At 39.4% G+C, this 25,915-nt stretch overlaps 1 protein-coding gene across 1 annotated transcript; it reads right to left on the bottom strand.

Moving 5' to 3' along the window:
• Positions 1 to 1,351: 1,351 nt before the first annotated feature.
• On the bottom strand, positions 1,352 to 25,737 carry arid3b (AT rich interactive domain 3B (BRIGHT-like)). Its single transcript, XM_043228882.1, has 9 exons — positions 25,472 to 25,737; positions 23,342 to 24,019; positions 14,108 to 14,182; positions 13,412 to 13,484; positions 7,604 to 7,787; positions 6,121 to 6,371; positions 3,886 to 4,191; positions 3,715 to 3,804; positions 1,352 to 3,299 (listed from the first exon to the last, which is right to left on the bottom strand). Exons 1-9 carry the CDS (start codon positions 25,505 to 25,507, stop codon positions 3,139 to 3,141), a joined length of 1,854 nt encoding a protein of 617 aa, XP_043084817.1. The 5' UTR covers positions 25,508 to 25,737; the 3' UTR covers positions 1,352 to 3,138.
• Between the last annotated feature and the right edge of the window lie 178 nt (positions 25,738 to 25,915).

Raw genomic sequence — 25,915 nt, 5'->3', positions numbered from 1 at the left:
TTCCCTTGCAGCCAAACAGCAGGACGGACTGCCACACAGGTTGTTCAGAGTCGTCCTCCTCAGTAGGCATGATCACCAAGGAACACCACAGCTCTCACTTCATCTTTACCTTCTGAAGTAGCATCATGGATTTCCAAAAGGGTATCTTCAGAACGGAAGCTGAACTCCACTAGTCGAAACAGGATCTTTTATCTGTGCGCCTCTCTAGGATTAAACAACTGGTTTCTTTCAAATGTTCTATTGGACACTTGTGTGCTTTCTTTCCTATAAGTCACAATTGGTTTTGAGTCTTTCTTTCACCAAAATGCTTTAAGATCAACCTCAACCAGTTTCCCAAAGCAGCAAGACCAGCTGTGTAATACCATCCATCAAGCTGTCCAGAGAATTTTTCTATATAATTAAAATCCAAATGGTCAATGGTCAACCCTATTAATTCTCCTCTTGTGGTCTTTCCTCTCCTACATCTGTCTTTTGATTATGTCCAGGGTAGTAATCCTCTCCACTGACTCCCTTGGTAAGAGACCGAGATGAGTTTAGAGGGTGGTCCTGCTCAGGATGGGGGCGGGACACACCAGAGATGGTGAGAAGAGGAACTATACTGGTGACGGGTCAAGGACAACTATGCCATGTGTCCCACACTGTGCCTATTAAAAGGGCATCAACAGAGCAATCCCATTCCACCACCCCCACAAAACAGCATCTGTCACATCCTCTGCGAGTTCTGCACATAATCAAAATCTCTAGTCTGGTAATGTGTACTGAATTGCTGCTTTAAGCAGATACAGAAGTAAATATGCATGCATTTCTATATTACACGCACTGCCACTCATCAAAGCCTTATGAAGGATTATGAGGGCAGATTTACAAAATCGCATTCAATTAGATTAAGGTGCAGACACAACTGTCTGTTTTTAAAAGCAAATGTTTGTACTGCCTCTTAGTGTTTTAAGACATGAACTGCATTGCTTTATTAAATAGTTATATTTAAAAACAGTCCTAAAGAATAAAGTGTCGCATCTCAAGAATTAAAACTGAAATAAAATAAAGTTTATAGATTAAAGATTTATATATCTGTATATGTATACATATATAGTGGTCAACATTTGTAATTAAACCATTAAATTCAACCAAAATGTGTTCCTGCCTTAGGACAACTTTGAACTCTTCAAATGTTAACTGTGTGTGCGTACATATTAACACACACCGTGTAACAAAAAAAATATGGGTAAATGTGACTTTCACACTTATAACAATGAAACAAATTTGACCATGATGAAGGAATGCAATCCACTTTACGGTTACAGTCAAAAATTCCACGCACATTAATAAAAACACAAAACAAATTCTTGCATCAGATCAGACTTTAATTTCATTGTGTAAAGTTGCATGTGTCTATACAGTGAGGTCATCAAAGAGGATAACAAACACATGGTCTTTGGTTTTCAGCTATGCCGTTATCTGAAGAATATAGAAACTAAAACAGAAGAAATTAAAAGTGTCTGTATCCCAGCAGGTCCCAGGGTCAAGCAAATGCAGGATTCTAAACGGCTAAAATGTAAAGCTAATTGCAGACGAGGCTAAATCAGCAGGAGTATGTGTACGCAACCAGCCAACAAGCCTCGACTGCTACTGAAGTGTATTGGAAGTACAGGAAGACATGCGATAGTCAATACTTTATGGATATGAGATACTGCATCTATCTCTTCAAACAATAATCTCATCTCGCACTTGTATTAACGTTGTTCTGCCTTTCACTGAGGTATTTCGCTAATTCATTACCTGAGAGACTTTTTGCATTAAAAGACAGCAGTACTGTGACGTACTGCAGGCAGTTGAACTACATCCGAGGTAAATCCTGACTGAGGTAGCTATTTCAGTCTCACACTGACCGAGTTATGTCTAGTGTCATTCGTTTCAGGAGCGAGACTGCATCTAGGCTCTGAAGTTAAAATTTTATGAAGAAAAAAATAAAGAAATTCCTGAGAAACTCGCTTTCCAATATGGAAAGATACGTGAGGTCTGAAGTTCAACAATTAAAAATACAAAATAAAAGAAAAACATCCAATCTTTCTTTGATTTGAATGTTATCCTGCTTTTCTGTGACCTGGTTTGTTTTAAAGAACTCGTATGCGCAGCAGAGTAGAAGAATAGTACATTAATCGAGGCTCTTATATTTACGAGCCCATACATGATCGTCCAACGCACAGAAATGATTGACATGTGCGACACAAACCGTGCGTGTCCACATAATTTCTTTTCGACCATACATTGTCTTGTGTCTGAGGTAGAGAAAAATCTTTCAACCAAACTGTTGCCTGTAAATATGTCTAAATAAGAACAAAAAAACCAAAACCTCTCAAGCGGTGTAAAATGCAGGTTTCAAACTCAAAACTCTTCTCAAATCATATTAATATTTCTGTATCTAGAAGCTAAAAAAAAAAACAATGGAAATAGAAAACAATAAAATCAAGTAAATAATTTTTTTAAAAAAGGAAAAATATCTGTGACCCCCTTTACTCACCAAACCGACTTTGCAACACTTGATGGGGATTGTAGCATGTTTTAAAATTCATCAAATTAGACAAAGAGCAACACAGCAGTATCATAAACGATCCTGAGTCTTTTAAATTCACTGCAGATGAGGTAAATTCAGCAAACTTTAAATAAGAGAATTAATAGACAGCAAAAAAAGAGAGAGAGAAAGAGAAAAAAAAGAAGTCAACCACAACCTCACAAATGTGACTTTTGGCAGAAGTAGATTTGATCATGCCACGATTGCTTCGCACATCTCCGTGAGTGAATGACTGTGGGTGCGGAAAAGGCATGATTACACGATCACCGAAGCACTGAGATTAAGACAGCTGAGGTATTCTGTTGAATCAAACATCTCTTAAAACCTTCTCAGTCCTGAGAAAACATCTTGTAGAAAAGAGCAGGTGGGGTCCGTGATGAGCTTCGACAGCTGATGAGTTTTGTAAAAAGTGTACGTGTGTGGTCCTCCCTTCACTGGAAGGAAAACACAGCTGTGCGGGATTTGCTGCGTCGCCTCTAGAGGGCAGAACGGATCCCGCCGCTCCGAGGAAAGACTGTAGTTTGGGTTGGACTGACTGGCTGTTGGGTTCAGGGAGCTGCTGGCCATTATGGTGACGCTCCTGTGGCCGGCTCCACGGAGTCAGGGCCCTTTGAGGAGGAAGAGGAGGAGGAAGAGGGGATACCGGGACTGAGGGTGGAGGTCTGGCCCGGGAACATGGCTGTGACGGCAGAAGGAACAACTCCAGACTTCTGAGCATACAAGGATCCTGTAAACGGTATTTAAAAAAGCATATTGATCAAATGTTCTTCACACTGAAATATTATAGTAAGACTTCCTTAAAATAAATACAATAAAAACACCACAATTAATGTTACAACATTTTTTTTTTTTTATAAAATCCTTAACCTAATTCTCAATTTAAACTTAAGTTTAGCAGTGTTGAAATATTCCATACTTATATGGAGTACGCTTGTAAACAATTTAAAATGTATTTAAAAAGGTATTTTTAAAGGGTTTTCTCTAGGTATCAAAAGATTTTAGGAGCAGGTGCAGTCAAGATTTTCCCTTTAAGAATAAAATGGATTCAAAGAAACAAAAAGGGGGTCTTAGAGTAACCTTAGGTTAAGTACGTTAGACAATATTGGACAATCCCACACGTGCACAAACACAATAATACACACCTGAGTAAATAATCCCGTTGACCTCCACAGACACAGTAATGCTAGCAGAGCCATTAGAAGAAATGCTGAGAGACAGGTCCTGTTTTTCCTCTGAAAACACAATCCGAATGTCACTGAAACACGTCTTCCCTTTGTAAGTTATGTTTTGGATAAAAGTGCCCCGGTACTCACCGCGGGTGGTGGTGTTGGTGTTCATCCGCAGGTTGGCGGGGTTCACCTGCGAAGCCATGGCCAGCAGGTTTTGTTGGAAAGCCTGCTGCAGTAGCCTCTGCTGCTCCTCTGCCAGTCGAGCCATCTTCCTCTCGGGCCCCTCCAGCGCGCCGGCCCCCGGGTTCACGGCTCCGGCACCCATCCCGGTCTCCAGCCTCTCCCTCAGCTGCTCCAGGGTGGCGGCGCGGGCCAGCTGCTGCTGATGCCCGAGAGCCAGGGCTAGGGGGAGGCGACCTGGCAACATGGAGGCTGGACCGTCCTCTGGGACTGAAATGTAGTATTCCTTACGTTACCATATCATATCCATAATGTTATTTATGACAGTACAATCCCTCACTTTCTATTCTGTTGATTCCTATGACATTTAATCATACTGAGCTGAGATATTTAAACAGGATATATAATGGAGATGGAAAAAGCATAGGGATGGGACTCATCTACTCATTAAAGCAGGCCTTTTTATGTCAGAAATACTTTTATAGTGTTATTTTTTTTAAAGCAGTCTTCATTGAAGAGTTATGAGTGTATTTGAACTTCTGTGCTCTATCATTGCAGTAGGCGGGTGGTTCCTTTAACAGTCCAAAATATGTTAAATAAAGTGCACTTAAAACGTCCCTCACGCGGCTCCGAGGGGTGAATTAAGTCCTCCTGCAGCGAACCCAAGATAAATCTAAGATAAATGCATTTCAAACGTAATAAACAATTTCTCTCATTTCTGCTGACTGTGGCAAGTGGAAGCAGTCCCAACGAATGATGCAAAGTACGCATTGCGAGATTAATGACAAGCGTAGAAAAAGAAAAAACACACCAGTCATGAATTAGAAGTACAAACCAACCATTTGTAAAAAAACAAAAAAAAATGTCTGAGGATTTTGATATAAGTCAAGAGGAGACGTTGTTTCCTTTGCTCTTACATTTCTCAGAGGCTTGTGAGCGATGCACAAGTCTTACATCATTGGTGTGAACGTCAGCAGAAGTGAGAGAAAAGTGTATATTACATTTGAAATATGGATATTAATCTAACAAAAATGCATGGATTTGCTACAGGAGGCCCCCAGGAGCCATGTGAGGGACGTTTATGTTTGTGTGCACTTTATTGAACACGTTTTAGATGTTAAACAAGTTAAAGGGAACAAACTGGCTACAGCAGCGATAGAGCTTAGAAGTACCCTCACAGGAAAACGCTGTCTCTTAATGGCTTTTACACTTGGAGCAAGTTTCCTGGAGTGATCGGGGCAACTCCATTTCCTACACATACTTCCTGTCTGGTTTTGGTTCGATTCTATTCCACATCATTGATTTACGTAAAGTGTGATTATTTAATATTTTAAAATGTAATGAAATAAACATTTCAAAAGCAAATTCCAGAAGATTTAAGCAAACATTTAGTAAATAGTTATATGTAAATAAACATATGCATGATGCAAAATGCACAAACAGTATACTTTTTTAATACAACTGATATGCTAAATCAAAAGGGCTACACAATTAATGATTATTTTGCCACAATTATATAATCTTTCAAAGTCCACTTATTATATTCTGCGTGCTTAAGATGTGTTTTTTCCTTTCTACAGGTTATCTTAAGGGCTTTTACAGTTTTAATTTTAGCTTTAGTATAACATTACAAAACCAGTTTTTGTTTTATTTATTTATATTTTTATTTAAACCAATCCAATGTATAACTGACATTTGATGCTTAATATAGAAAAGTTTTTTATCAGTTAGAGTATTTTCAGCTTATGTTCATGTGAAAATATGGCATGCAGCTGCTTCAGACAATGAATAGTGATGACCAATCACAATTTCAAGGATTGACAATTATGATATTTGTTAATCGTGCAGCTATAAACGTAGTCCGATTTAAGCATTCACATGCCTATTTTTTCAGATTATTTCCGGTCTACACCACTCATCAAAACTGCACTTCGCTCAAGTTCATTCTGATAGACAGAGGCATTTACACGAAGGCTTTTCGATCAAATTGAGCCATCAATAAACAAATGAAATGTAGCTATAAGAATGTGGCTCTCCGCCTCACCACTAGGCTGTGCAAATACACCGAATGCTTAGGATGCCTAGGATGCCAACGTTTTCATTTTGCCTAAACAAATTATTCAGGCAAATTACGGAACTTAAATGTGGCTTATATTCTCTCAAGCAGGAAGGACGATCTCTTAAAAAAAGACAGCACACCTGAGGCTTTCTTCATGGCAGGACTGGGGGTGGCCTGCAGCCCGTTATGTCCAGTGGCGGGCAGGTGCATTTTGGGAGGAGAGAGGAGGTGAGGGGCCGAGGCGCTGGGAGAAGGGGAGAAGCGGTACAGGCTGTTGCTGTACCCGGGGCGACGGCCCTCTCTGCGGTTGCTGTCGATGGCCGCCTGCAGCTCTCCAGGGGAACTCAGACCCTTCTTCTCACATTCGTATGGGTACAGGTACTTCATATACCTATGACGAGACCAACAACCGTCAGCTTGCAATGTGACTCAAGGTAAATGGTCAGCCGCACTTTACATTAAGTGTCCCTAATACCTGTGTTCTTACATGGTAACTAGATGTGTATGTAACCACAGCATAAGTACACATTGGTACATAGTATCCATTTCTGTAACACGTAACAACCCTCAGAATGGTATGTGTAAGTACAAACGTGGACATTGGTAACAACACCTGTTCTGTAAGAAATACTTGTGTAACAGGAATTATATGACTTTGTAACAACTTTGGAATGGATCCAGGAGGTGGAGATACTGGCCACTTACTCGCCGCTGCTGTGTAACACCACAGTAATTACATGGTAAACCCATAGGAATTGTCTACTTAATATAAAGTGTAAAAAAAGTGCTGTTAGTCCCGTTACACATTTGTACTTGCACATACCCTTCATGCGGTTGTTACATAGTTACAGTATCTACAACTATATTTCTGTGTGTACTTACACTGTAGTTACATACTACATATACATCTAGTTAATATGCAAGCACACAGGTATTAGGGAAACTTAAAGGGGTAGTTCACTCCAAAATGAAATTCTGTCACTAATTAATTACCCTTGTGCCATTTTAAACCCGTAAGACCTTTGTTCATCTTTGCAACAGATATTTTTGATGAAATCTGAGAGCTATCTGATCCCTCCATAAATAGCAACAAAACTGGAATGATCCGGTTCAGAAATGTAGTAAATACATCGGTAAAACAGTCCATGTCACATTAGTATCTTACAATTAAGTTTTGCGACGCTACAGATATACCTTTTTTGAGCAAAGAAATAAATTTACTAAATTGTGCATAAACGTTTTGATACTTTCCAAAATGTATAAATTTGAAGGGAAGAAGAATTGTTTAGTGGATTGGTTGTTGTTGTTGTTGTTTTTTTTGTGCAAAAATAAAGAAAGAAGTAAATTCTCGTAATGTCACAAAACTGAAGCTGATGTCACACCCTGTTTTACCAATGTATTTACTACATTTCTGGATCTGGATTATTTCAGTTGTGTTGCTGTCTATGGAGGGTCAGATATCTCTCAGATTTCATAAAAAAAATATTGTAATTTGTGTTCTGAAGATGAACGAAAGTTTGGAATGACGTGAGGATGAGTAAGGGGTGAACATTCATTTTGGGGTGAACTAACCTTTTAATATAAAGTGGGACCAAACTGTCTACTTCTCGGATGTGATCTTACTGTGTGCGCAGGGTGAAGGCGGCGCTGGTGATGGAGGTGGGCAGGTTCAGGCCTTTGGTGATCTCCCTCCAGATCTTCTTGTTTATTACCTCCACCAGACCTCCCTTCTCGGTCACCAGCTTGTAAAGCATGTACAGATCCAACACCTGCTTGGCCATGATAGGGATTCGATTCACAGGAGTACCTGGAGGAGACAGAACGGACAGGAACGGCTAAGTTGAGCCATTTTGTGTGACAGATCGCATCCAACCAGTTGAGGAAACAGAGCTCTAGCATTAAAAGTGCATGTGCATCCGTGTCGCCCACCCCTCCCAGAAAAAACAGGGATTGAAGTGATTGAGTTTTTAAATCTGTGAGCAATGAGCTGGTGTGGGTAGGCCAGTGCAATGAAGCTCATTTGGAGGGATTGCAGCAACTAAACTGCACACACACACACCTACACACACACACACACACACACACACACACACATTTAGTGGTTACAAAAGTGTGCACGGAACAGGAGGGGATGGGCTTTGAGCCCCCATAATGCCATGCTCAAATCCTCCCCCTACATACCACGCTGGGCCTATTCTGGAATAAAACCAATTAATGTATGTGTGTGTGCGCTTTGTGATAAGAGGGGGGTTTAAATAGTCCTAGTGATTTAAGGTCAGGATTATGCCCTAATTTAGCCACTCCTTTCTCATTAACATGGATTCACATGCACATAGACACCTGTGCACAGAATATCAATATCGATGAGTAACACCAATTCTGTGGCTTAATAAAAACAAAAACCACAATATCTGTCTATCTTTTTGATAGTTATACAAAAAAAATGTTCCATAATATACACACACACACACTTTATTTTACGTTTATTCCTATTGGGTGCTTATTAGCATGCAACTGGAATATTAGCCATTTATTAGTGCTAATTAAGCACATATCGATGCCGCCTTCTACATCATGAAACCTACCCAATGCCAGCGTTTTTAGTTTCAGTCTAGGTAACAATTTAGACGACTAAAACATGACTAAAATTCTCTCTCTCTCTCATATATATACTTGTTCAGTGGTCTTGAATATTCAAATATTAAAAACAGTCACTAGTTCCAAACAAACAATCTGTTTGGTGGTTGTTTGTGTGTTTCCTCTTGGATGATCAGGATCAGAACGTTCTGTTCTCAAACAGCCATAAAGCACTCATTTGCCCCGTGTAATTTAGAAGCCCAGGCCTCCAAGACAAGGCCCAGCACCCCCCGGAGAGACCGGAGCAAGAGCTGCCTTTGAAAAGCAGTTATTTAATGCAGGGAATGACATTACTCATTCATCAAACAATCGCTGCTCAGATTCGAGTGAAAGGTTAGCGCTAGGTCACCGAGCTGGAGATTCAGGTACAGGTCCACAGGAAATCTCGGAGCAGCGGCGTCTAGAGAGCGACCTTGTGACATGCTCCATAACTGCAAAACCAATTTAGCTCAAACTCAAGAATGGAAAAGCCATTGGAAGCTTTTTCTGCTAAAGAGGCTTCATTATTGATTGATGTGTGCTGTGCTATGGCTTAATGCTGAAGCATTGCGCTCCTAATTGATATCATGTTGTCTCTCTTCATACGTCTCAAGACATGGGCAACGGGACACTTCGGATGGGGTTATGGTAATAAAAGCATAAGGGGATTAAAACGTATAAATGCTGAAAATATCTATGAAGAGTGCACGCAGATGCAAATTCAAATGATCAACTAAAAAACAAGCACATATAGAAACAAAAGCAGGACATTTTCACACTCGATTCCAGAAGCGGATGGAAACATCACTAGCATTGTTGCTTTAGTCACTTTACTAGTTGTTTAACTGCTATAAACTAATACAATACTGCCATTGTTTTGCATGTGCATTCTGATTTCATAGACAAAGCTAATCTGTCCGCTGACAGGAAGTGGATGCAATTTCTAACTAATTTACTTTTTATCATGCCATCTAATTTCATCCCCTCCCCCGTTTGTTCGAAAAAAAAAAAAAAAAAAAAAAGAGAGAGAGAGAAAAAAAAAAAGGAGGCCAGTGAATCTGACCACTGCCCTAAATATAGGAGGAAACAGCTGTCCACATTAAGAAGCCAGCTTTCTGCGATGAACCAATAAGGCACCCCGAGACACTGAGCTGGTGAAGGAAATTCCACTCTCTGACCTAAACAATGATTGCCATTCTTACTGTAATGCAGCTGTAGAGAGGAAGTGAGGGGGCATACAGGAAGTGCATGGTCTAACATCCGACGAAAGACCCTGGATGATGCTGTGCGGCTAGATCTTTTGTTTAGATAACCTGAAAAACGTTTCAGTAAAGCCTGATCGTATTTCACATCAGTCAAAAGAGAAGGGGAAAAAAAACAACAACAAGAAGTTGCATTTTGCAAAAAGAATAATTTAATACTTCAAGGTGCCCAGCCAAATCTAAAATCAAATCTAAATAAATTTAAATGGTTACATTAGATTTGCACTAATTTGTGACACATTTTTTATAATATTTAAAATAATAAATGCTGCCATCACATACTTATTTTATTTTTTATTTTGCATTGCCATAATTTGCATTGCCAGCTAAACTGAATTGTGCCAGTGTTGTTTTTTAATTGAGAAACTATTATTGTTTATACATTTCCATGTTCTTTTTAACTTGTATTTGTATTTGTCGTTGTCATTTTTATTATTTTTTTTGAAAGGTCTTCAGATTTTAAATTGTATTTAACTTTTAGGTTTAGCCATATTAGTACATAAAATTCAGCTAATTTCATTTAACATTTAATTTATGAAAGAAACATGTTTTAAAGTATTAGTTAAGTTAACTGCAATAACGCTGCACCTTGCTTAAGCATCAAGAAAATATATATATATATATATATATATATATATATATATATATATATATATATATATATATATAAAACATTGGTCTGTTTTAGGATTTTCTTGATGCTTAAGCACTGATGTGCAGCGTTATTGCAGTTAACTAATACTTTAAAACATGTTTCTTTCATATATATATATATATATATATATATATATATATATATATATATATATATATATATATATATATATATATATATATATATATATATATATATATATATATATATATATCACAACATACAATTAATAATTATCAAATAAAGTATACACATATTTAACAATATATAATATGTTCATCCACGGTCAAATCATACGAGTCATTTTTCAATTTCTGACAAAAAGCACTTTCCATTCTTGTGTAAAATATTTATGTTTCCTCCAACAGCCATCTTCCGCTCCTCAACTCTAAAAAACACTGTATATGCAGCCCTGACTCAAAGTGAACAGTTCATGTTGGCTCATACAGAAAACTCATTTTCGTGAATATAAATAAATATAATATGTATTATATTATATATAGCTTGCCTATCCAACAAGCCACTGGGTCATAATTCAGCTGGATTTAATGCTGCGCAAGGAATTTACTGTCATGCTTGATTTATTGCATTTGATTAAGACTTCAACATGTTTACTGGTTTAGGAGGGCCACGTCTCTTTACCGCTGAGCCATAAAAACAAACAGATCGAGGGCAAGACTGCGTTCCTCTGGGGGACAGTGAACATTGACGCACAGAGAAAGGGATCAGGAAGGAGTTTTTTGGGGATCTTCCTGACTCTCCTATAGATAAATCTGTAGTCGGTGGTCATAAAAGGACGGAGGCGCTCGGGTGGGAAAAGAGCAGCCCACTTCAAACCCAGGATGTCATAAACATGGTTGAGGAGAGTAACAAACCTCAGGAGTGACAAGACAAATGCTCCAAACAGGACATGCCACACTTATTATGAAGTCACACAATAGAGGCCGTGCTCACATGTAACCTCGTCCCTGCTGACTATAGGAAACCCAGCAGCAGTTTTATGGCAGCTGTTCGCTACGTCAACGAGAACCTCTACTGGAACGACACATGCTCTCAGTCAGAATTCAAAACTCTATTACCACCGAGAATCTACAAACATTACAAAGCAAACAAAAAATGTATTTAAAAAAATAGTGAACACGCATACAAATTAAACTTTTTTTGTTGTTCTAAATAACTATGACTTCTCATGAGAACAGTTTTTATCAATACCCTTAATGTTTTAGTATGATTAATAAACCTGGAACATCTAAGTGCATTGTTACATTGTTCTATAAAACAACAAGTACATCAAAACCCAAACTCTGGCTTACATATTCTCCATTTTTACACTTGTGTTGTGCTAGTGGGTTCTCTGCATTCCTATAACTTATTACACTCCCCCTCTCTTTTCTCTGCTCATCTTGTCATCATTTCCTCTCATCCATGCAATCCCCTCCCCATCCCGCTGTTATTCAGCAGTCACTCCATTGTCTTTGCTTTTCTACTGTCTGTCATTCTTCTAATATCAAAGGTGGGGCCCTGAGTTTTAGGGTCTCATTAATCTTCAGAAGAGGGACAGGGGCCCCTTAATCCACCTCAGCCACCTTCTATCTGATCCCCCCAGGCCCCGAGCAAGACGCACCCCTCACAGCCCCAACACACACACACACACACACACACACACACACACACACACACACACACAGAGAACATCCCCTCACAAAACTCCCCTGCAGTCACTGCTCCTGTCCTCCTCCCATCTTATCAAGTTTCAAGGGCTCTGATGTGGACAATACACAGGGCAGAGGCTGACTTTTATAGGTGTGTGTAAAGTTAGAAAGATCAAAGCGTACAAAAATACAATAAAATATATATTTAAAAAAAGGATATGTGCACACACACATACATGTGTTTTGTGGCTATATCAGTGAGTATTTTAACACTGCAGTGAAGCACCTACATTAGATTTAAAAATAAAAAACAACTTTTATTCTGACACAGGATCTCCATTTTCAGTACTATTTGCCTTATTTATTAAACTGAACTGTTAAACAAAATGTACTAAATATTTTACTTTACAGTTAATTGATGTAATTTATACTTCTACACCCTGCTCTTTAATATATTAGGATTAGCATCAGTTATAAAAATATTGGTAGACCACTAGAAAAAAGGTAGAGTTAAAGAGCTAAAGTAGAACGACAAATGCTAGAGAGCCAGTCACCGATAAAAGACTTTTCTGACCAACACCAGACAACCAAAACAACGAAAACGTCTGGTTGCCGAGTAGAAACTGGTTGCAATCAACACAAAACCAGCTACTCATCCCAAACGAGTCGAGTCGCACGCTGAAGCACTTTCAGCACTTGAAAAACACCCAACCGTCACCCACAGAAGTCATTTTCACACACTCCATCAGTCAAAAAAAACATCATTAATCATGGCTGAGAGGACCTCCGTGACGGACATTTGGCAAGATCACACTATTTCCCATCCCCCGCCCATTATGAAGCCTCAGCTGACAACCCCACTTACGCACACTAGTAGGTGGTACGGGGGGTTTGATGGTAGACCAACACAAACAGCTCTCCATCTGGTTGAGTTTAAACCCATGGTATGGGGTTAATAGCCCCGTCAAGCTGTGTCGCTGAGAGCTTAGTCTTAGTCGGATGACGCCGTCAGGCCCATCTTTCTGTCACAGTATGCTAATTTGAGACCGGGGACATATGATTCCACTTAACTAAGGGGGCCGTCTCAACGCTAGGTGTAGGTGTCCGATTAAATCGGTCATCACCAAAGAGCAATGCTAAAGTGGATTCGTTTATTACTACAGACACTTGTCCTAGAAAAGACGAGATCTGTGTCACTTTGGGATGAAATTAACGTTTGAAATAGGATTAAGAGAGCCAGTCCTACCTCGTTTCTGCATATATGCAAAAAGGTCGTCAAGGAACTCCTTTCGTTTTGGGTCGTTGTCCAGTTCGTAAAGCTGAAAGGAAAATTGTGAAGAACTTATTTAATCTATTTGTTTGCTTCTTTGTAAGCATAAAGTTCTTAAAAGGTTAGATCACCCAAAAAAAAAATTACAATTAACCTGTTTTATTAACCCTCAAACATTGTAGGTGTATAGTACTTTTTTTTCTCTCAGGCAAATAAGAGTTATATTAAAAGCGATCCTCGCCATATAAGTCACATTTGATTATGGCTGGATGTGCTTTATTTATCTGACTTTTGGAAAAACACCCACCTACTCCTATTTTAAAGCTTGAAAGAGAAGTTGTATTTGTATTTGTCTGATAGAAGAACGTCATATACAATCAGGATGCCTTGAGGGCTAGTAAAACATAGACTAGACTAATTAAAGTTTTGGATGAACTAACCCTTTAAGGCTGAACAAAAGTCCTTGTTTGTTCAATAAAAAATATATATAAATAAATAAGGGCTGTCAGTTTGTTCATGTATATGACTAAATAAACCTAATACTTGTGAGTACGTAAAATTAAAAAATGTGTGATTAAAAAAAACTTGATGTTAATAACTAAAAACTGTGTTAGTGCGTCCCTGTCAAAATGTGTCAGGACTAAGTGACCACTGCTTAGAAACAATGTTTACCTTGGCAAAGTCTCTGGAGGCCTCTCCTCGGCTTCTCCCACCCTCGCCTTCCTCGTTCCAACTTGAATTTCCATTCTACGAGAAAAGAGAGTTAAACAATTAGCAAAACAACACGACAGGAGAAGACGCATTTGGGGGCCACTGTTTGAAAGGACAGACTAGAAAGTGAGTTATTGGTGTCGGGAGTCAAGATGCACAAACAGGCTCCTGTCTGCCTGTCAGGGAGGCGTTCCTTAACGCTAACCTTTGAACTCTGAGGGTCTTCCTTGTGTGAACATGAAGGGGTATGAAGCTGATGGCTGGGTGACAGCGGGCAGAAGCTACAAGAAAAGTACAAATGTACCAACCCTTTTAAAAAAAAAAAAGAATCTATTTTCATGTTACGAGCAAAAAAAATAATAATTGGACAATATTAAAAATTCTATTATAAAATAATAGCATGATAAAGTCATTTTGTAAAATAACTTTTTAAGTGAGTTTTAGATAACCTAAGGAGACGTACATCTCATATGGAACGATAACGATACATGTAAAAGCTCTAATATTATCCAATAACAATGATAAATTCATATACCTCCAGTATTAAAACAGATGCAATGTTTTTAGCTCATAAGCTTGAAGACAATCGGTTTTAGCACAGCATCACCCTTGTTACCCAGAGGCCGTGACCACAAAACAGCTATAAAATCTAATAGTCCCCCTGTGCACATGCCCTGTGCCTGATTATAAGTTATCCACAGCGGCTCCAGTATTCATTTACACAAAGTCTGAAAGGAAAAGGCAGAGTGGTAATAAAGCAGTTTATAGGACTCATCCACCGCCCAACTCTTTAATATGCTAAGTGAATCACAGCTGGGTAAGAGCACGCTCTACAGCCAGGCCCTCTTCACGTTTACAGCAAACACACACCAGCTGGGCCCAGGAGCGGGAACCCGGCAGGGAATCAGCTGCGGTGGGTATCCATGCTGTGGGGCATTGTGATGTGTCAAACGAATGACCGTCTACTGTATAACCTTGAGGGAATCTCAAAACAACAAGCATGTGTGTATTGAATTCCATTATAATAGCAAATCTCAGACTTCTACGGTGCACGAGTCAAGCCAAACGGCGTCAACGTGCGACCCCGAAGGCAAAACATTTTCCTACATTGAAGACATTTACAAGAACTGTGCAAGCTGTTATTAGGCTTACAGGTCAGGATTTGGACTTACTAATCATATTAAGGGAGAACTGATTGGCTAGTGGCCAAATTAGCTGAGAAGAGGAAGCAGATGACCATCTGGGTCACCCGAAGGAAATGAAAGCCCCTTCCCCCATATTAATTCGACAGAAGCCAATGCTCTAGCTGACCATAGCAAATAATTACTTGGGTGGGAGGAACAAACACATGGCTTGTCCACTGTTTGTCAGATCTGAATGTGGCAAATAAAGACTTGGGCTGCAAGGATGGACACAAAATACAATTCTACACTTTTTTTAAGTTATACTATAGAAGAACTCTTTTTGGATTCTCTAACAACCTTTGAGATCAAATTCTTAAAAGAACATTGATTTTTTTTTCCCCCAACTGTAAAGTGTGCCACATATATTCAAGACTCTTTATGGAATCTTTGCCAGATAATATAGAACCTTTGTTCATTAGTGTAGCTCACAAAAAAAATGTAGTACTTTTTTTTTTAAAACTGGGTGGAAAGCAACGCATTAGTCTACTAGATAAGTGATATCACAACAACAAAAAGAGCTCAAACAGAGATCTTCTAATGTGAATACAGTCTAGCATTAAGAAACCAGAGACATTAAGTCAACAGGCGGTAATGCTATAACAGGGTGGCCTTCTCAAAGTGCTATCAACACCTAGATGGGATTCTTCAACTGAGATGAAACAGTTACCTCCCCTATCATGCAGACCTCTTTGGGTGTTAATGCAAATATACCAGTATGCTGATAGGAATGGGTGGTAATTGCATTTTGATAAGTTGGAGTTCATGCTGTGTGGAGCACAGGAGTTTCGACTTCACCACTCACCATGAGTCACTATTCAGTCGAGACACTTAGGCTGTTTGATTTCTTCTTAAAGGATTCTTTTATAGCAGGGTTGGGCAGTATGACTGTAAGGATTTAGCTATACCATAAATCTGTGGTGCAAACATAAGGATGGCAAAAATAAAATGACACCCTACACTTCAAATGGTGCAACAGACCACACTTTCAAAGCTTTCAGCTTTGTTGGGAGCCATTTTGTTTTAATGCATCACATGCATTTAGCGTAAATGTAGGTCATTAAGAGTTACCAAGTAACATAACAAAACTCCAAACAATTGATATTTAAGGTTTGGTTAAAAACAAAACAGAAAGAAAAGTGTTACCCACATAAAACAAAAACTGAACCAAAACAAAATGTACATACAATAATAATAATAATAAAGTGTCAGTTCATTTAACACTAAGCAGGCAGGCCAAAAAAGGCATGTTCCCAAAATGCAAATAAATTAAAAAAAAAAAAAAAAAAAAAAAAAAAAAAAAAAAGTACAAATAAATAAGCATTTTGCCATTCCACCAATCTCTATTTAGCAATAACCATAATACATCAAGACAAAAACAAATATAAATCAAACAGACTTTCTCTGACTTGGAGAACTTATGTCCAAGCGCCACACGGCCATTGGATTTTCAACAACTCCGCAGCTGCTCTATAGGCAACAGCACTGAACTGCACCATGGGGGTTGGCCTGGATCTTTAATCCAAATCAAATAATTGGGTCTCCACTGCCAAAAGTCATAGTCTCACTTATTCGGCTCCTTGCTGTGCCAGGAGTAATAGAGGCTGGAGAAGCGGGGGGAGGGCGGGAGTAGATTGGGGACTTTTATCCCTGGGAATTTGTAATGGATCCATTAAGAGCAATTCGTTGTATGCCGCACTACGCTAAGTGATCCTTTAAGGTGTGCGGCTGTCCAGCCTCGCACAATAAGAAGTCCATTGTGGGGAAAAAGTCAGCAAAATGTGCAGCTTGTACAACTGTGTACAAGAAAGAAAGAAAAAAAAAAAAAAAAAAAAAAAAAGACACACACCTACAAAGTAGCTTTATTAGGCCTTATTGGTCGATATGACCCTTTGAACAATACAAATGGCACATAGTTGAGAAGAGCCGAAACAGAGACAAAAGGCCCAAAGCCAGGGCCTGTAACTGCTTGTCCAAATCCTTGAACATCCTGCAAAGGCCTGAGGCAGAGTTCACATCCATTATCTTTGTCCTGACTGGGTGCTACATGAGAAAACAGATTGTCTTTCAAACAAATGGACACAGGTGTGAAGATCTGAGTCCACCATGGCTTTACCTCAGTATCAGAAATTTTGGATCTGAAAGAGGACAGATTCCAAAAGCATACCTGTCCTAGGCAGCTATTCTACTCAATTTAAGTAAATAAAATAAAAAAATTTTTTTGCAAGATTTCCCTCAAGATTTTTGGGGACTTTTAGGGTTCAGAGAATGATATTTACATGTACTGTTTATAATTCTTTGCAATTCTCTGTGTGCCTTTGTACAAGGCATTTATTAATGTAGTCAAACTGGACTAACAACTGTTGCAGTCCAATTCTTTTCTTGGATGTTATTTGAAAACGCTTGTAGAGACTACATTTTCCACAAAACCACAAAGAGCACAACAAAACAATAAAAACACAAACCAAAATGAAACCAAACTAAATGGCAATAAAAAAAACCTCTAAATAAACAAGGTGTAAATAAAACCAAAAAAATGCAAAAAAGTAACAAAAATAAAATGAATAAAAAGGAGAGGCTCAAGTAATAAAAATAATAAAAAAACAGGAATAACAAAAAAATGAATAAAATGAAATAATGTCATTGATAGTCCAAAATGTACTTTTATCTAATATAAACAGGTTTTTGTTGATGTCACTTTCAGCTTTGCTGGGTTATGGTTAGGTATGCGTTTTTTAGCACTTGATTTCTTCCTAGTGCTTGAAATTCCACATTCTAGTGACACTGATAAATAGATACTGTGTGATGATAAAGCCCTAAGCTGCTTTTGGTAAAACGAAGGCTGTGAAAACCTTCGGCGAGTCAGGACAGGTTTTGAGGGGGGTTGGGGACAAACATTCTACACTTGTTAAGAGGGATAGGAAATGGACGGACAAATAAGAAAACAGTCCTCCCTTCCCCATATACCTTTCTGGATGATTACCGTTCCCCCCCTCCATTACTTGCTTCTGTTACATTTGGTGAAATGGACTAGAAACAGTCACAAATCATAGGACGGCTGCGACAAAGACACTCCCTCTATTCTCCCTTTATGCACAGGGCCCTAATGGGAATTCTCACCATTTGAAGAAAAGAAACTCTAATTCCACTTGGAATGTTTCCTTTGGGTGGGGCTGGACAAACTAGACGCAGACGCCAGCCCCTCACCAACTTCACATTCTTGCCTCTGGCCTTTAAAGATTTTTACTATCAAATGCCTCCTATTCAAGGGTTAGAGTTACCACCCGACCAGATAGTTCACACTGCACTGAAGAAAAAAAAAAAAACGTCAAGGGGCGAAACGGCACCAAAACAAGGCCATAAAACATCCATCTGACAGCTTGCGATTCAAATAAACTATGTTTTATCATGGAATCGGCTTGTCGAGATGATATTCTTAAGAGCAAAGACCATTGCTAATTGAATCTGCGCTGATCTATCGCACAGATGGGCTGCACTTCGAGCTGACGCCAGCGATCCGATCATCATAGGACCCAAGAGGGTCGTCCGGCTGAAACTTCTCCATCAAGATGGACCACCAAGCTCTGTCAAAGATTGACAGACCTCGCGAGCGCATTAACACCCGTAACGTTCGGGAGAAATAAGCTAATAATACGCACCAGATGTCGTGCTAACATTTGGAGCGAACGTACACGCGTGAAGCGGTCGGGTCATTGATAATTTATATGGAAAATCATTCCACTGCGACAGCAAACCCTGATATAATAAGAATTGATTGCTACCGGCTGAATTGTACCGTTGGCGTGGGGGTGAAATGTTGTCAAGGTGATGCTGACAGTTAAATAATGCAAAAGAGTTCGACAAACAAGATTGCTTCCGATCCCAAGGACAAATTTCCTGTTGTTCGTTGAGAAACGAGCTCTTTTGGGGAAGGGGAGCGCCAAGACTAAGACATTTAAAGCACTTTTGTCTTTTTGTTTATCCGTACACATCACTTTTGCCTTAGCAACTGCAAAGAAGACAATAGAAATCAATTATTGTTGGGTGCACAAGGTTTTTGCAGCCTTAGAAGAACAATTTCACACTGTAAAGAACCTTTTCTGTAACTGAAAGACTGTACACCTCAAAATATAAAATTGCAATCAACGGTTCAATGAAGAACCTTTTATATTCCACAAAAAGGTTCAATATTAGTAAAAAAAAAAGCTAAGAAATGAGCTGTTCACTGAAAGGGTCTTTAGGGAACCAAAAATGGTACTCGTATATGGAATCGCTATGAAAACACTTTATTTTTTAATAAAATGTATGATTTTTTTAAAAGAACCTTTATTTTTTTAAAGAGGTGTGGAAAAAATGCAATGGTTAGGCTTCAAAGTAAGACTTGGAATGAATATTTGGCCTCTAAAATAATAAACAGGTACTTGGTTAGAAGATTTTGCTAATTGCCGCCATATATTTCTCCTGACAAACGCAGAATCAAAGTAGCGGGGGTGTTTCTATTGACCCGATGCCTTTGATATGGTCATCATACTCGCCAAATGAGAGGCCGTAACTCAAGGCACATGCATGCGCCGACGTCAACTGAGCCTGATTAAAACTCCATTAATCACCCTAGATTACCATGCCGAGCTCCCTAAAGAGGGCATTGTGTCAGCTACCGCTAAAAATGCTAGGTTTAAAGGGCGCCGAGCTATCTGGACTGGCCTCAGCCATGTGTTCAGTGAAACGTTTAATGGCAGCCATTTGACCTCCTCATTGATGTGGAAGATGATTTATTGAATTCAACATTAGTAAACCCGAAAAAACAAATGAGCGAAAACCCAAAACTCAACTTTTCAAGCACAGGAAGTGGAAATAATGTTCCCTAACCAAACATTCCCATCCATGGGCCTCCCTGAAAAGTCCTGAAAGTCCTTCCCCTTGGAGATTCTAAACAAAGCTGGCGTGAACTTCCTTTATCTGCAAACTGCCAATTAATTCCCCAGTTCGCTAAGATTATGAGTAAACACTGGCGCCAACTTTACACCCAACTACTGCGCTTTTACCAAAGGTGTTTACTGATTGACTGAGGCTCATCCATTTAAAGTGTGAAAAGCTTCAAAAAGACAACCCCCAACCCTCATTTAAAAATGCCATTTGTGGCATCTGTTCTCTTTTGTGTAGTCAGTGCCATCAAACTAGTCTCTTCACATCTCCCCCCACCATGCAATCTGATACTGTTACCACAGAGAGCATCATTAAATACTAAAGGACAGAAATAAAGACGGGTGGGACCAAAAAAAGAGGGTGGGGGTGGGATTGATTGAGGCCCCTCAAGCTGTAAAACCTTGCTTATTAAAATAAATCGGTTTTTGCTTTTTTGTGCATTAAAATTTAACCAAAAAAATACTAGCTAAAAAAATAACTAATGTAAATTATTTATAATAAAATATTATTCCAGCTGCATGTTATTAGCTCACAAAGCCTGTAAAACATAAAAAAGTAATCATTTGAATAGAGACTCACGATTCAACTACTTTTTGAACAATTAAGCACAATTTACCCTTTAATTTTCATTCACACATCTAACATTTTACTTTTGCTATTAACATAAAAAAAAAAAAAAAAAAAAAGAAACTGGATTTATTTTATTAAAGCAATATATAAAATACCATATTTTCTTTAGATTTTGGAACAACCTGGATATTTTCTTGACAATTTTTTGTGAAAAAATAAAAATAAAAATCACCCCCTAAAATAGACTCACTATAAAGCCCATTCACTAAACCCTTCCCTCTTAGTAATGAGGTATAAGTCCAACCGTCAGCCTTTTCAGAGCACTGAATCTCCTATTGTCTCCTATACACGTGGACAAGCCTATATTTGAAAAGCAGTATGCAAGCCCTCAGACCATCACCCTCTATAAATACATATATAATGACATGGGTGTGATGAAAACATCACAGACCTGCCTGTCAACACACAACCTTTCCAAACATCACCATAGTTTTACAGACTTTTGCTTGTTGTTACTGACCTACAACAAATAAATGTGCTTTGAACATGTTTAATGTCAGTAACCGTCGATAAAACCATGTTGGATGTTTTGCATAAAAACATCATCAAATATAGCAACACGTACAAAGTAAAACAGATGCGTTGCTAAAAGACGCTTTGGGGGTTTTGAGATATATATAAAAAAATAAAATGTTGTATTATTCAACATAAGTATGGCAAGTGGGCTTTGATTGAAAGCATACAAATATCAAGGGCTGAAGGAAGCCATAAGAGTGAGCATATGAAATTAGAGCAATCCATTTTTCCCTGATTGATCGATCACTCAAGCGCAGCTGAGCAAACAAAGAGCTCAAACCTGAGGCAACTAAAATGGATGACAGCACTACAGGGAAATGTCTCTCTACACATTAAACCCACAGAGACGGTCTTCTGAAAGACGGTTTCATTCTATCGTGATTGACGCGAAGACGAAATTACGTTTGCGAAGATTACATCACCCAAAGAGGAGCATTCAGAAGTCATGTCATATAGTGCCAATCCCACACACACACTCCTTTTTCAAACACAAAATGATATTTTGACAAATGTCCAATGTCCAACTTTGGACCCCACTGACTTCCATTATATGGACACGCTGAGACATTTCTCAAAATGTTTTCTTATGCGTTCATGGTTTGGAACAACATGTGGGTGATTAATGATGGCATGGTTTTCATTTTTAGATTGAAAATCCCTTTAAAACATGCTTATTTAAGACTCCCACGCACTTTTGACTGCCTAAAATCGTGGGAAATCTCCACGTGTGAACTGTCAGGGCGGCTCTCCAACAGCACGCGCCTGTAACATTCTGCCTCTTGTATTGCAACTTGACAGCGTGCCTCTCTGGTCACAGGCCAAGACAGCATTACAGCACACTGCCAAGAGCTTGTTCTCAAGAAACACCAGCGGTAAAGGGAATGACAGAGGAAAGTGAGACGGCAGGAAGAAAGAGAGAATGAAAGCGCACTCCTGTTGGGCCGCCTGCCAGAACGCCACACTTCAGGGATATCCAGGGACAAAAGCCTTATGTCAGGACAGAATTCCCTAAAGACTCGGGATGAACAAACGGAGAAATTAACTGACAGAGTCGTAAGAACATGTTGGAGGGTACAGCTTGGCTCACAGCAGGAGACTATTGACGACAGGGGAAGAGGAGGACAATAGCTTTAGTGAGAAGCTGAACACGACGAGAAGGGGAAAAAATCAGAGGCCTGATGTCTTCTATGTGCAAAAAAAGGATTTGACATTTGGCATTTGACATTTTTCTGCGTTAATTATTACTGCATTGCAGCAAGGATTTTCTTTTTAATCTTTATTCAAATCAGCACAAATATAAGAGCAGCATGCCAAATACTAGCATCATTTATAAACAATGTAACGATCACACAAAAATAAGAATTTTTTTTGCATTACGGTAATGAGAATTTACAGGGAATTCTGATTAACATAAGCAAATAATGTCAAAACTGAACATTTGAAAAAATAGGTTTCTGAAGTGAAATATACATGTTTTTTTCCTTTCGATTTTGGAGTGATCTGGACTTTTTTTTTTCCTTTTGATGCATTTCAATGAAACACTCTTTATGAAGTGACTATAAAGCTCATTCACTAAACCCTTCCCTCTTATTAAAGGGCTAGAAGTCCAACCCAATTCTTTTGTACACTTTTGGGAGACCATGTATTCCTGTTGCGCTCGAGAAAACTGGATTAGATGTCCTATTCAGAGCCGATTGCATTTCAGTAAGCCGAGAGGAGTCTGTTTTAGTGGTTTCACAGTTTATGAACATGTAAAGGCTCTTTACAATTCATCTCATGATGTGGCACTCCTCAAATCATATGGAGATGAATGAAAATATGTTGTATTGCTGCTTTTGTAGGTCACTGGTGATAAAGTACAAGTAAACACAATGCCTGCAAATGCCTGACATACTGAAACCCCTTGAGATTAATGGCAAGTCATAGAAATATAGACACAAACCTGTTTGAATGAGTCATCCAGGTTCCAATCATTCAGTCCGTTTGGCGTGTTGAACGATTGTTGATCAGTGAGTGAGTCGTCTGGCTCGTCTTTCACCTTAGTTGATGGTGACAGGGGACGTTTTTTAGCAGCGGACGGCGATGCTGCGTAGACAGGGAACGGATACGGAGAAACTCCGACAGACGCTTGCTGAAGCGCAAGGCTTTGCTTCCTGAGGAACTCCAAGCCTTCGCTTTCTTCTTCCTCGCTACCGTCCTCCCCATCCATCATTTCATCGTCATCGTCTTCGTCCCCCTCGGATCCTCTTCCTCTGTCCATCTCATCGGAGGCATCTTCCTCATGTACTTGGTCAGGGCTGGTACTCATGGGCCCCCTGGCAGTTTGAGGCCCTTGGCCGCCCTTCAGTGCTCTGTCTCTGGAGTTTTTGCTGTAGAAATCAGGGGTTAATGGGGCACCCTGAGCTCTGGCGGAGGCCATGATGGCTTGCTGTGCAGCCAGCTGCTGGGCATAGAGAATATGGGCTTCCCTGAAGTGTCTCTCCTTGCGCTCCATCTCCAGTTTAGCTTGTTGTTGTCTCTGGAGCTGCTCCATAACCGCCTCCAGTTTGACTCCAGCCGCGCTCCCAAAAGCCGCCTGGGAAAATGCACCAGCCAAACCGCTGTCCTGAGACAAGCTGGGCTGAATTGTGAAGGAAAATTAAGTCAAACAATTCTGTAAAGACCTCTTATAAAAAGCTAACTCTATTTTGTCCACTTTTAAAACGTTTTTTTACATGAAAAATATACAGCATACTGTTCCAAAACAGGAGTAATTAACATTTAAAGGAAAGGTGGGCCCTAAAATGACATTATTTTCCTCATTTATTCAACATCAAATTGTTCCAAACCTGAAGGAATTTCTTTCTTCTGCTGAACATTAAATATTTTGAAGAATGTACGTAGCCAAACGGGTTTTCCTTATGCTGTAGAAGTCAGCGGGGAACAATAACTGTTTACTCGCATTATTCAAAATATAATATTTTGTTGACATTTAGCAAAAGAAATCAAACCAGGCAGGTTTGGAACAATTTCAGAGTCAAAAAAGACGACAGAATTTTCATTATGGGGTGAAATGTATACATTTTAATAACTGAACTGTTGTAACAACTAAAAGTAGCGTTTTCAAAACGCTAACGCGACATAACTACACTGTAAACAAAACTAGCACACCGTTTTTAAAGAACTTGGCTTCTTTTCGAACTAGCATGCATTAAAGTTCGAATTAATGACGCATTACGAACTTAAATCGAATCAGGCACAAATAGGACACAAATACGCGTAAACAAATGAGCACAAACGACAAGACGGGGGAATTCAAATGTATTTAATTTAAATGAAATACACAAATACGTGCAAGCAAATCATCACATTCCTGATAGGAATTCGAATTAGCGTCACAAGAATTTTAATTCGTATTAGCGGTATTTATATGTCCCGAAAGATTAACGTCGCATTCCGCGGCTCGCTTATTGCCCAGTAGGCCAACCTACCTTTGACCCCCCCACAATAGTCTGGATTGTAGAACGACCGGATGTCCGGCCAAAACGGCGTGTCGCTTTTCATTTAGTTAAATAATTAATATTTAGCCAAATCCAGTCGATTTATGCCGTTACTGTATAACCAATTAAAGCACGGTTTGGTAAGCGAGCGCAATAACAGAAGATATCGGCTCACGGTCGAATCATGGCTGCCCAAAAGTATGGCGCTCTTCCAAAAACAATTAAGCTATTAAAAGAGAGAACGAACACACGACGCAAAGTATCGCGTTCTAATGGAAACAAACGGAGATGCTTTTGACTTTTCGAACCCGGCGGCACGCGATTTGGAACTTTGGCAAAAAATAAACAGCGCGAGTTGTATCATCAAAAAAAAAATCTTGAAATCATGACGTGTACAATGTGGATTTTCGCTACATATAATAGCTTGATCACTCACGCGAAGGTAATTAGAATAAAGACAGACTCGTTGAGTTTATAGGAAAAATCCGTAAATCTACGCGCGATATTTTCTACACCAGAGGACTGCTAATTAAATATTACAGTAGCTTATCAATGCATTCAACAGGGCTCTGTGCCAACAGGACGGAACTCACCACTTGCGCTTTGCTGCTACTGGAATTGTCCACCATCACTCTTTTCCTAGAAAAACCACCGCGCGTGTTTTGCTCAGCGCACCAAGCCCGTGTGCATCCACCCGAAAGCGTAATATCCCCTCTGATAGAACGGTAATAAACCTCTCGGTGTTTGCAGAGAGAAAAAAACAGTCGACACTGGGGCCAGCCAAAGGGGAAACGCCTGACCTCACCTCCCGAACTGCGCGCTGAGGGACTCCCACAGTCCCCTCGACTTTTCCTCCTCCAGCCGGAGCCAAACCCCCCGCACATTAACGCACATTTAAATCCCGCCCCACTGGCTCGTGCAACAAGTTACTACGTTCTTACGTTTCCCCTTTGCAAGCAACTAAAATATTTATAGCACAAAAACCGATAGGAGTTAACATACACTTACGTGGCTGTTTCGTGGATCTAATATTAGAC

The sequence above is a fragment of the Puntigrus tetrazona genome, chromosome 25 (genome assembly GCF_018831695.1).
Source record: "Puntigrus tetrazona isolate hp1 chromosome 25, ASM1883169v1, whole genome shotgun sequence".
NCBI classification, from domain to species: Eukaryota; Metazoa; Chordata; class Actinopteri; order Cypriniformes; family Cyprinidae; genus Puntigrus; species Puntigrus tetrazona.
The sequence above is the reverse complement of the archived record's forward strand: the minus strand, read 5'-3'. Positions and strand labels throughout refer to the sequence as shown.

Bases quoted from the DNA above. Each gene is read 5' to 3' on its own strand.
- arid3b (XM_043228882.1), bottom strand. From the start codon at position 25,507: ATGGTGGACAATTCCAGTAGCAGCAAAGCGCAAGTG. The intron at 24,020-25,471 runs GTGAGTTCCGTC...TTCACAATTCAG, and splicing joins GTAGCAGCAAAGCGCAAGTG to CCCAGCTTGTCTCAGGACAG. The intron at 7,788-13,411 runs GTAGGACTGGCT...TGTCTCCTCCAG, and splicing joins TGCATATATGCAGAAACGAG to GTACTCCTGTGAATCGAATC.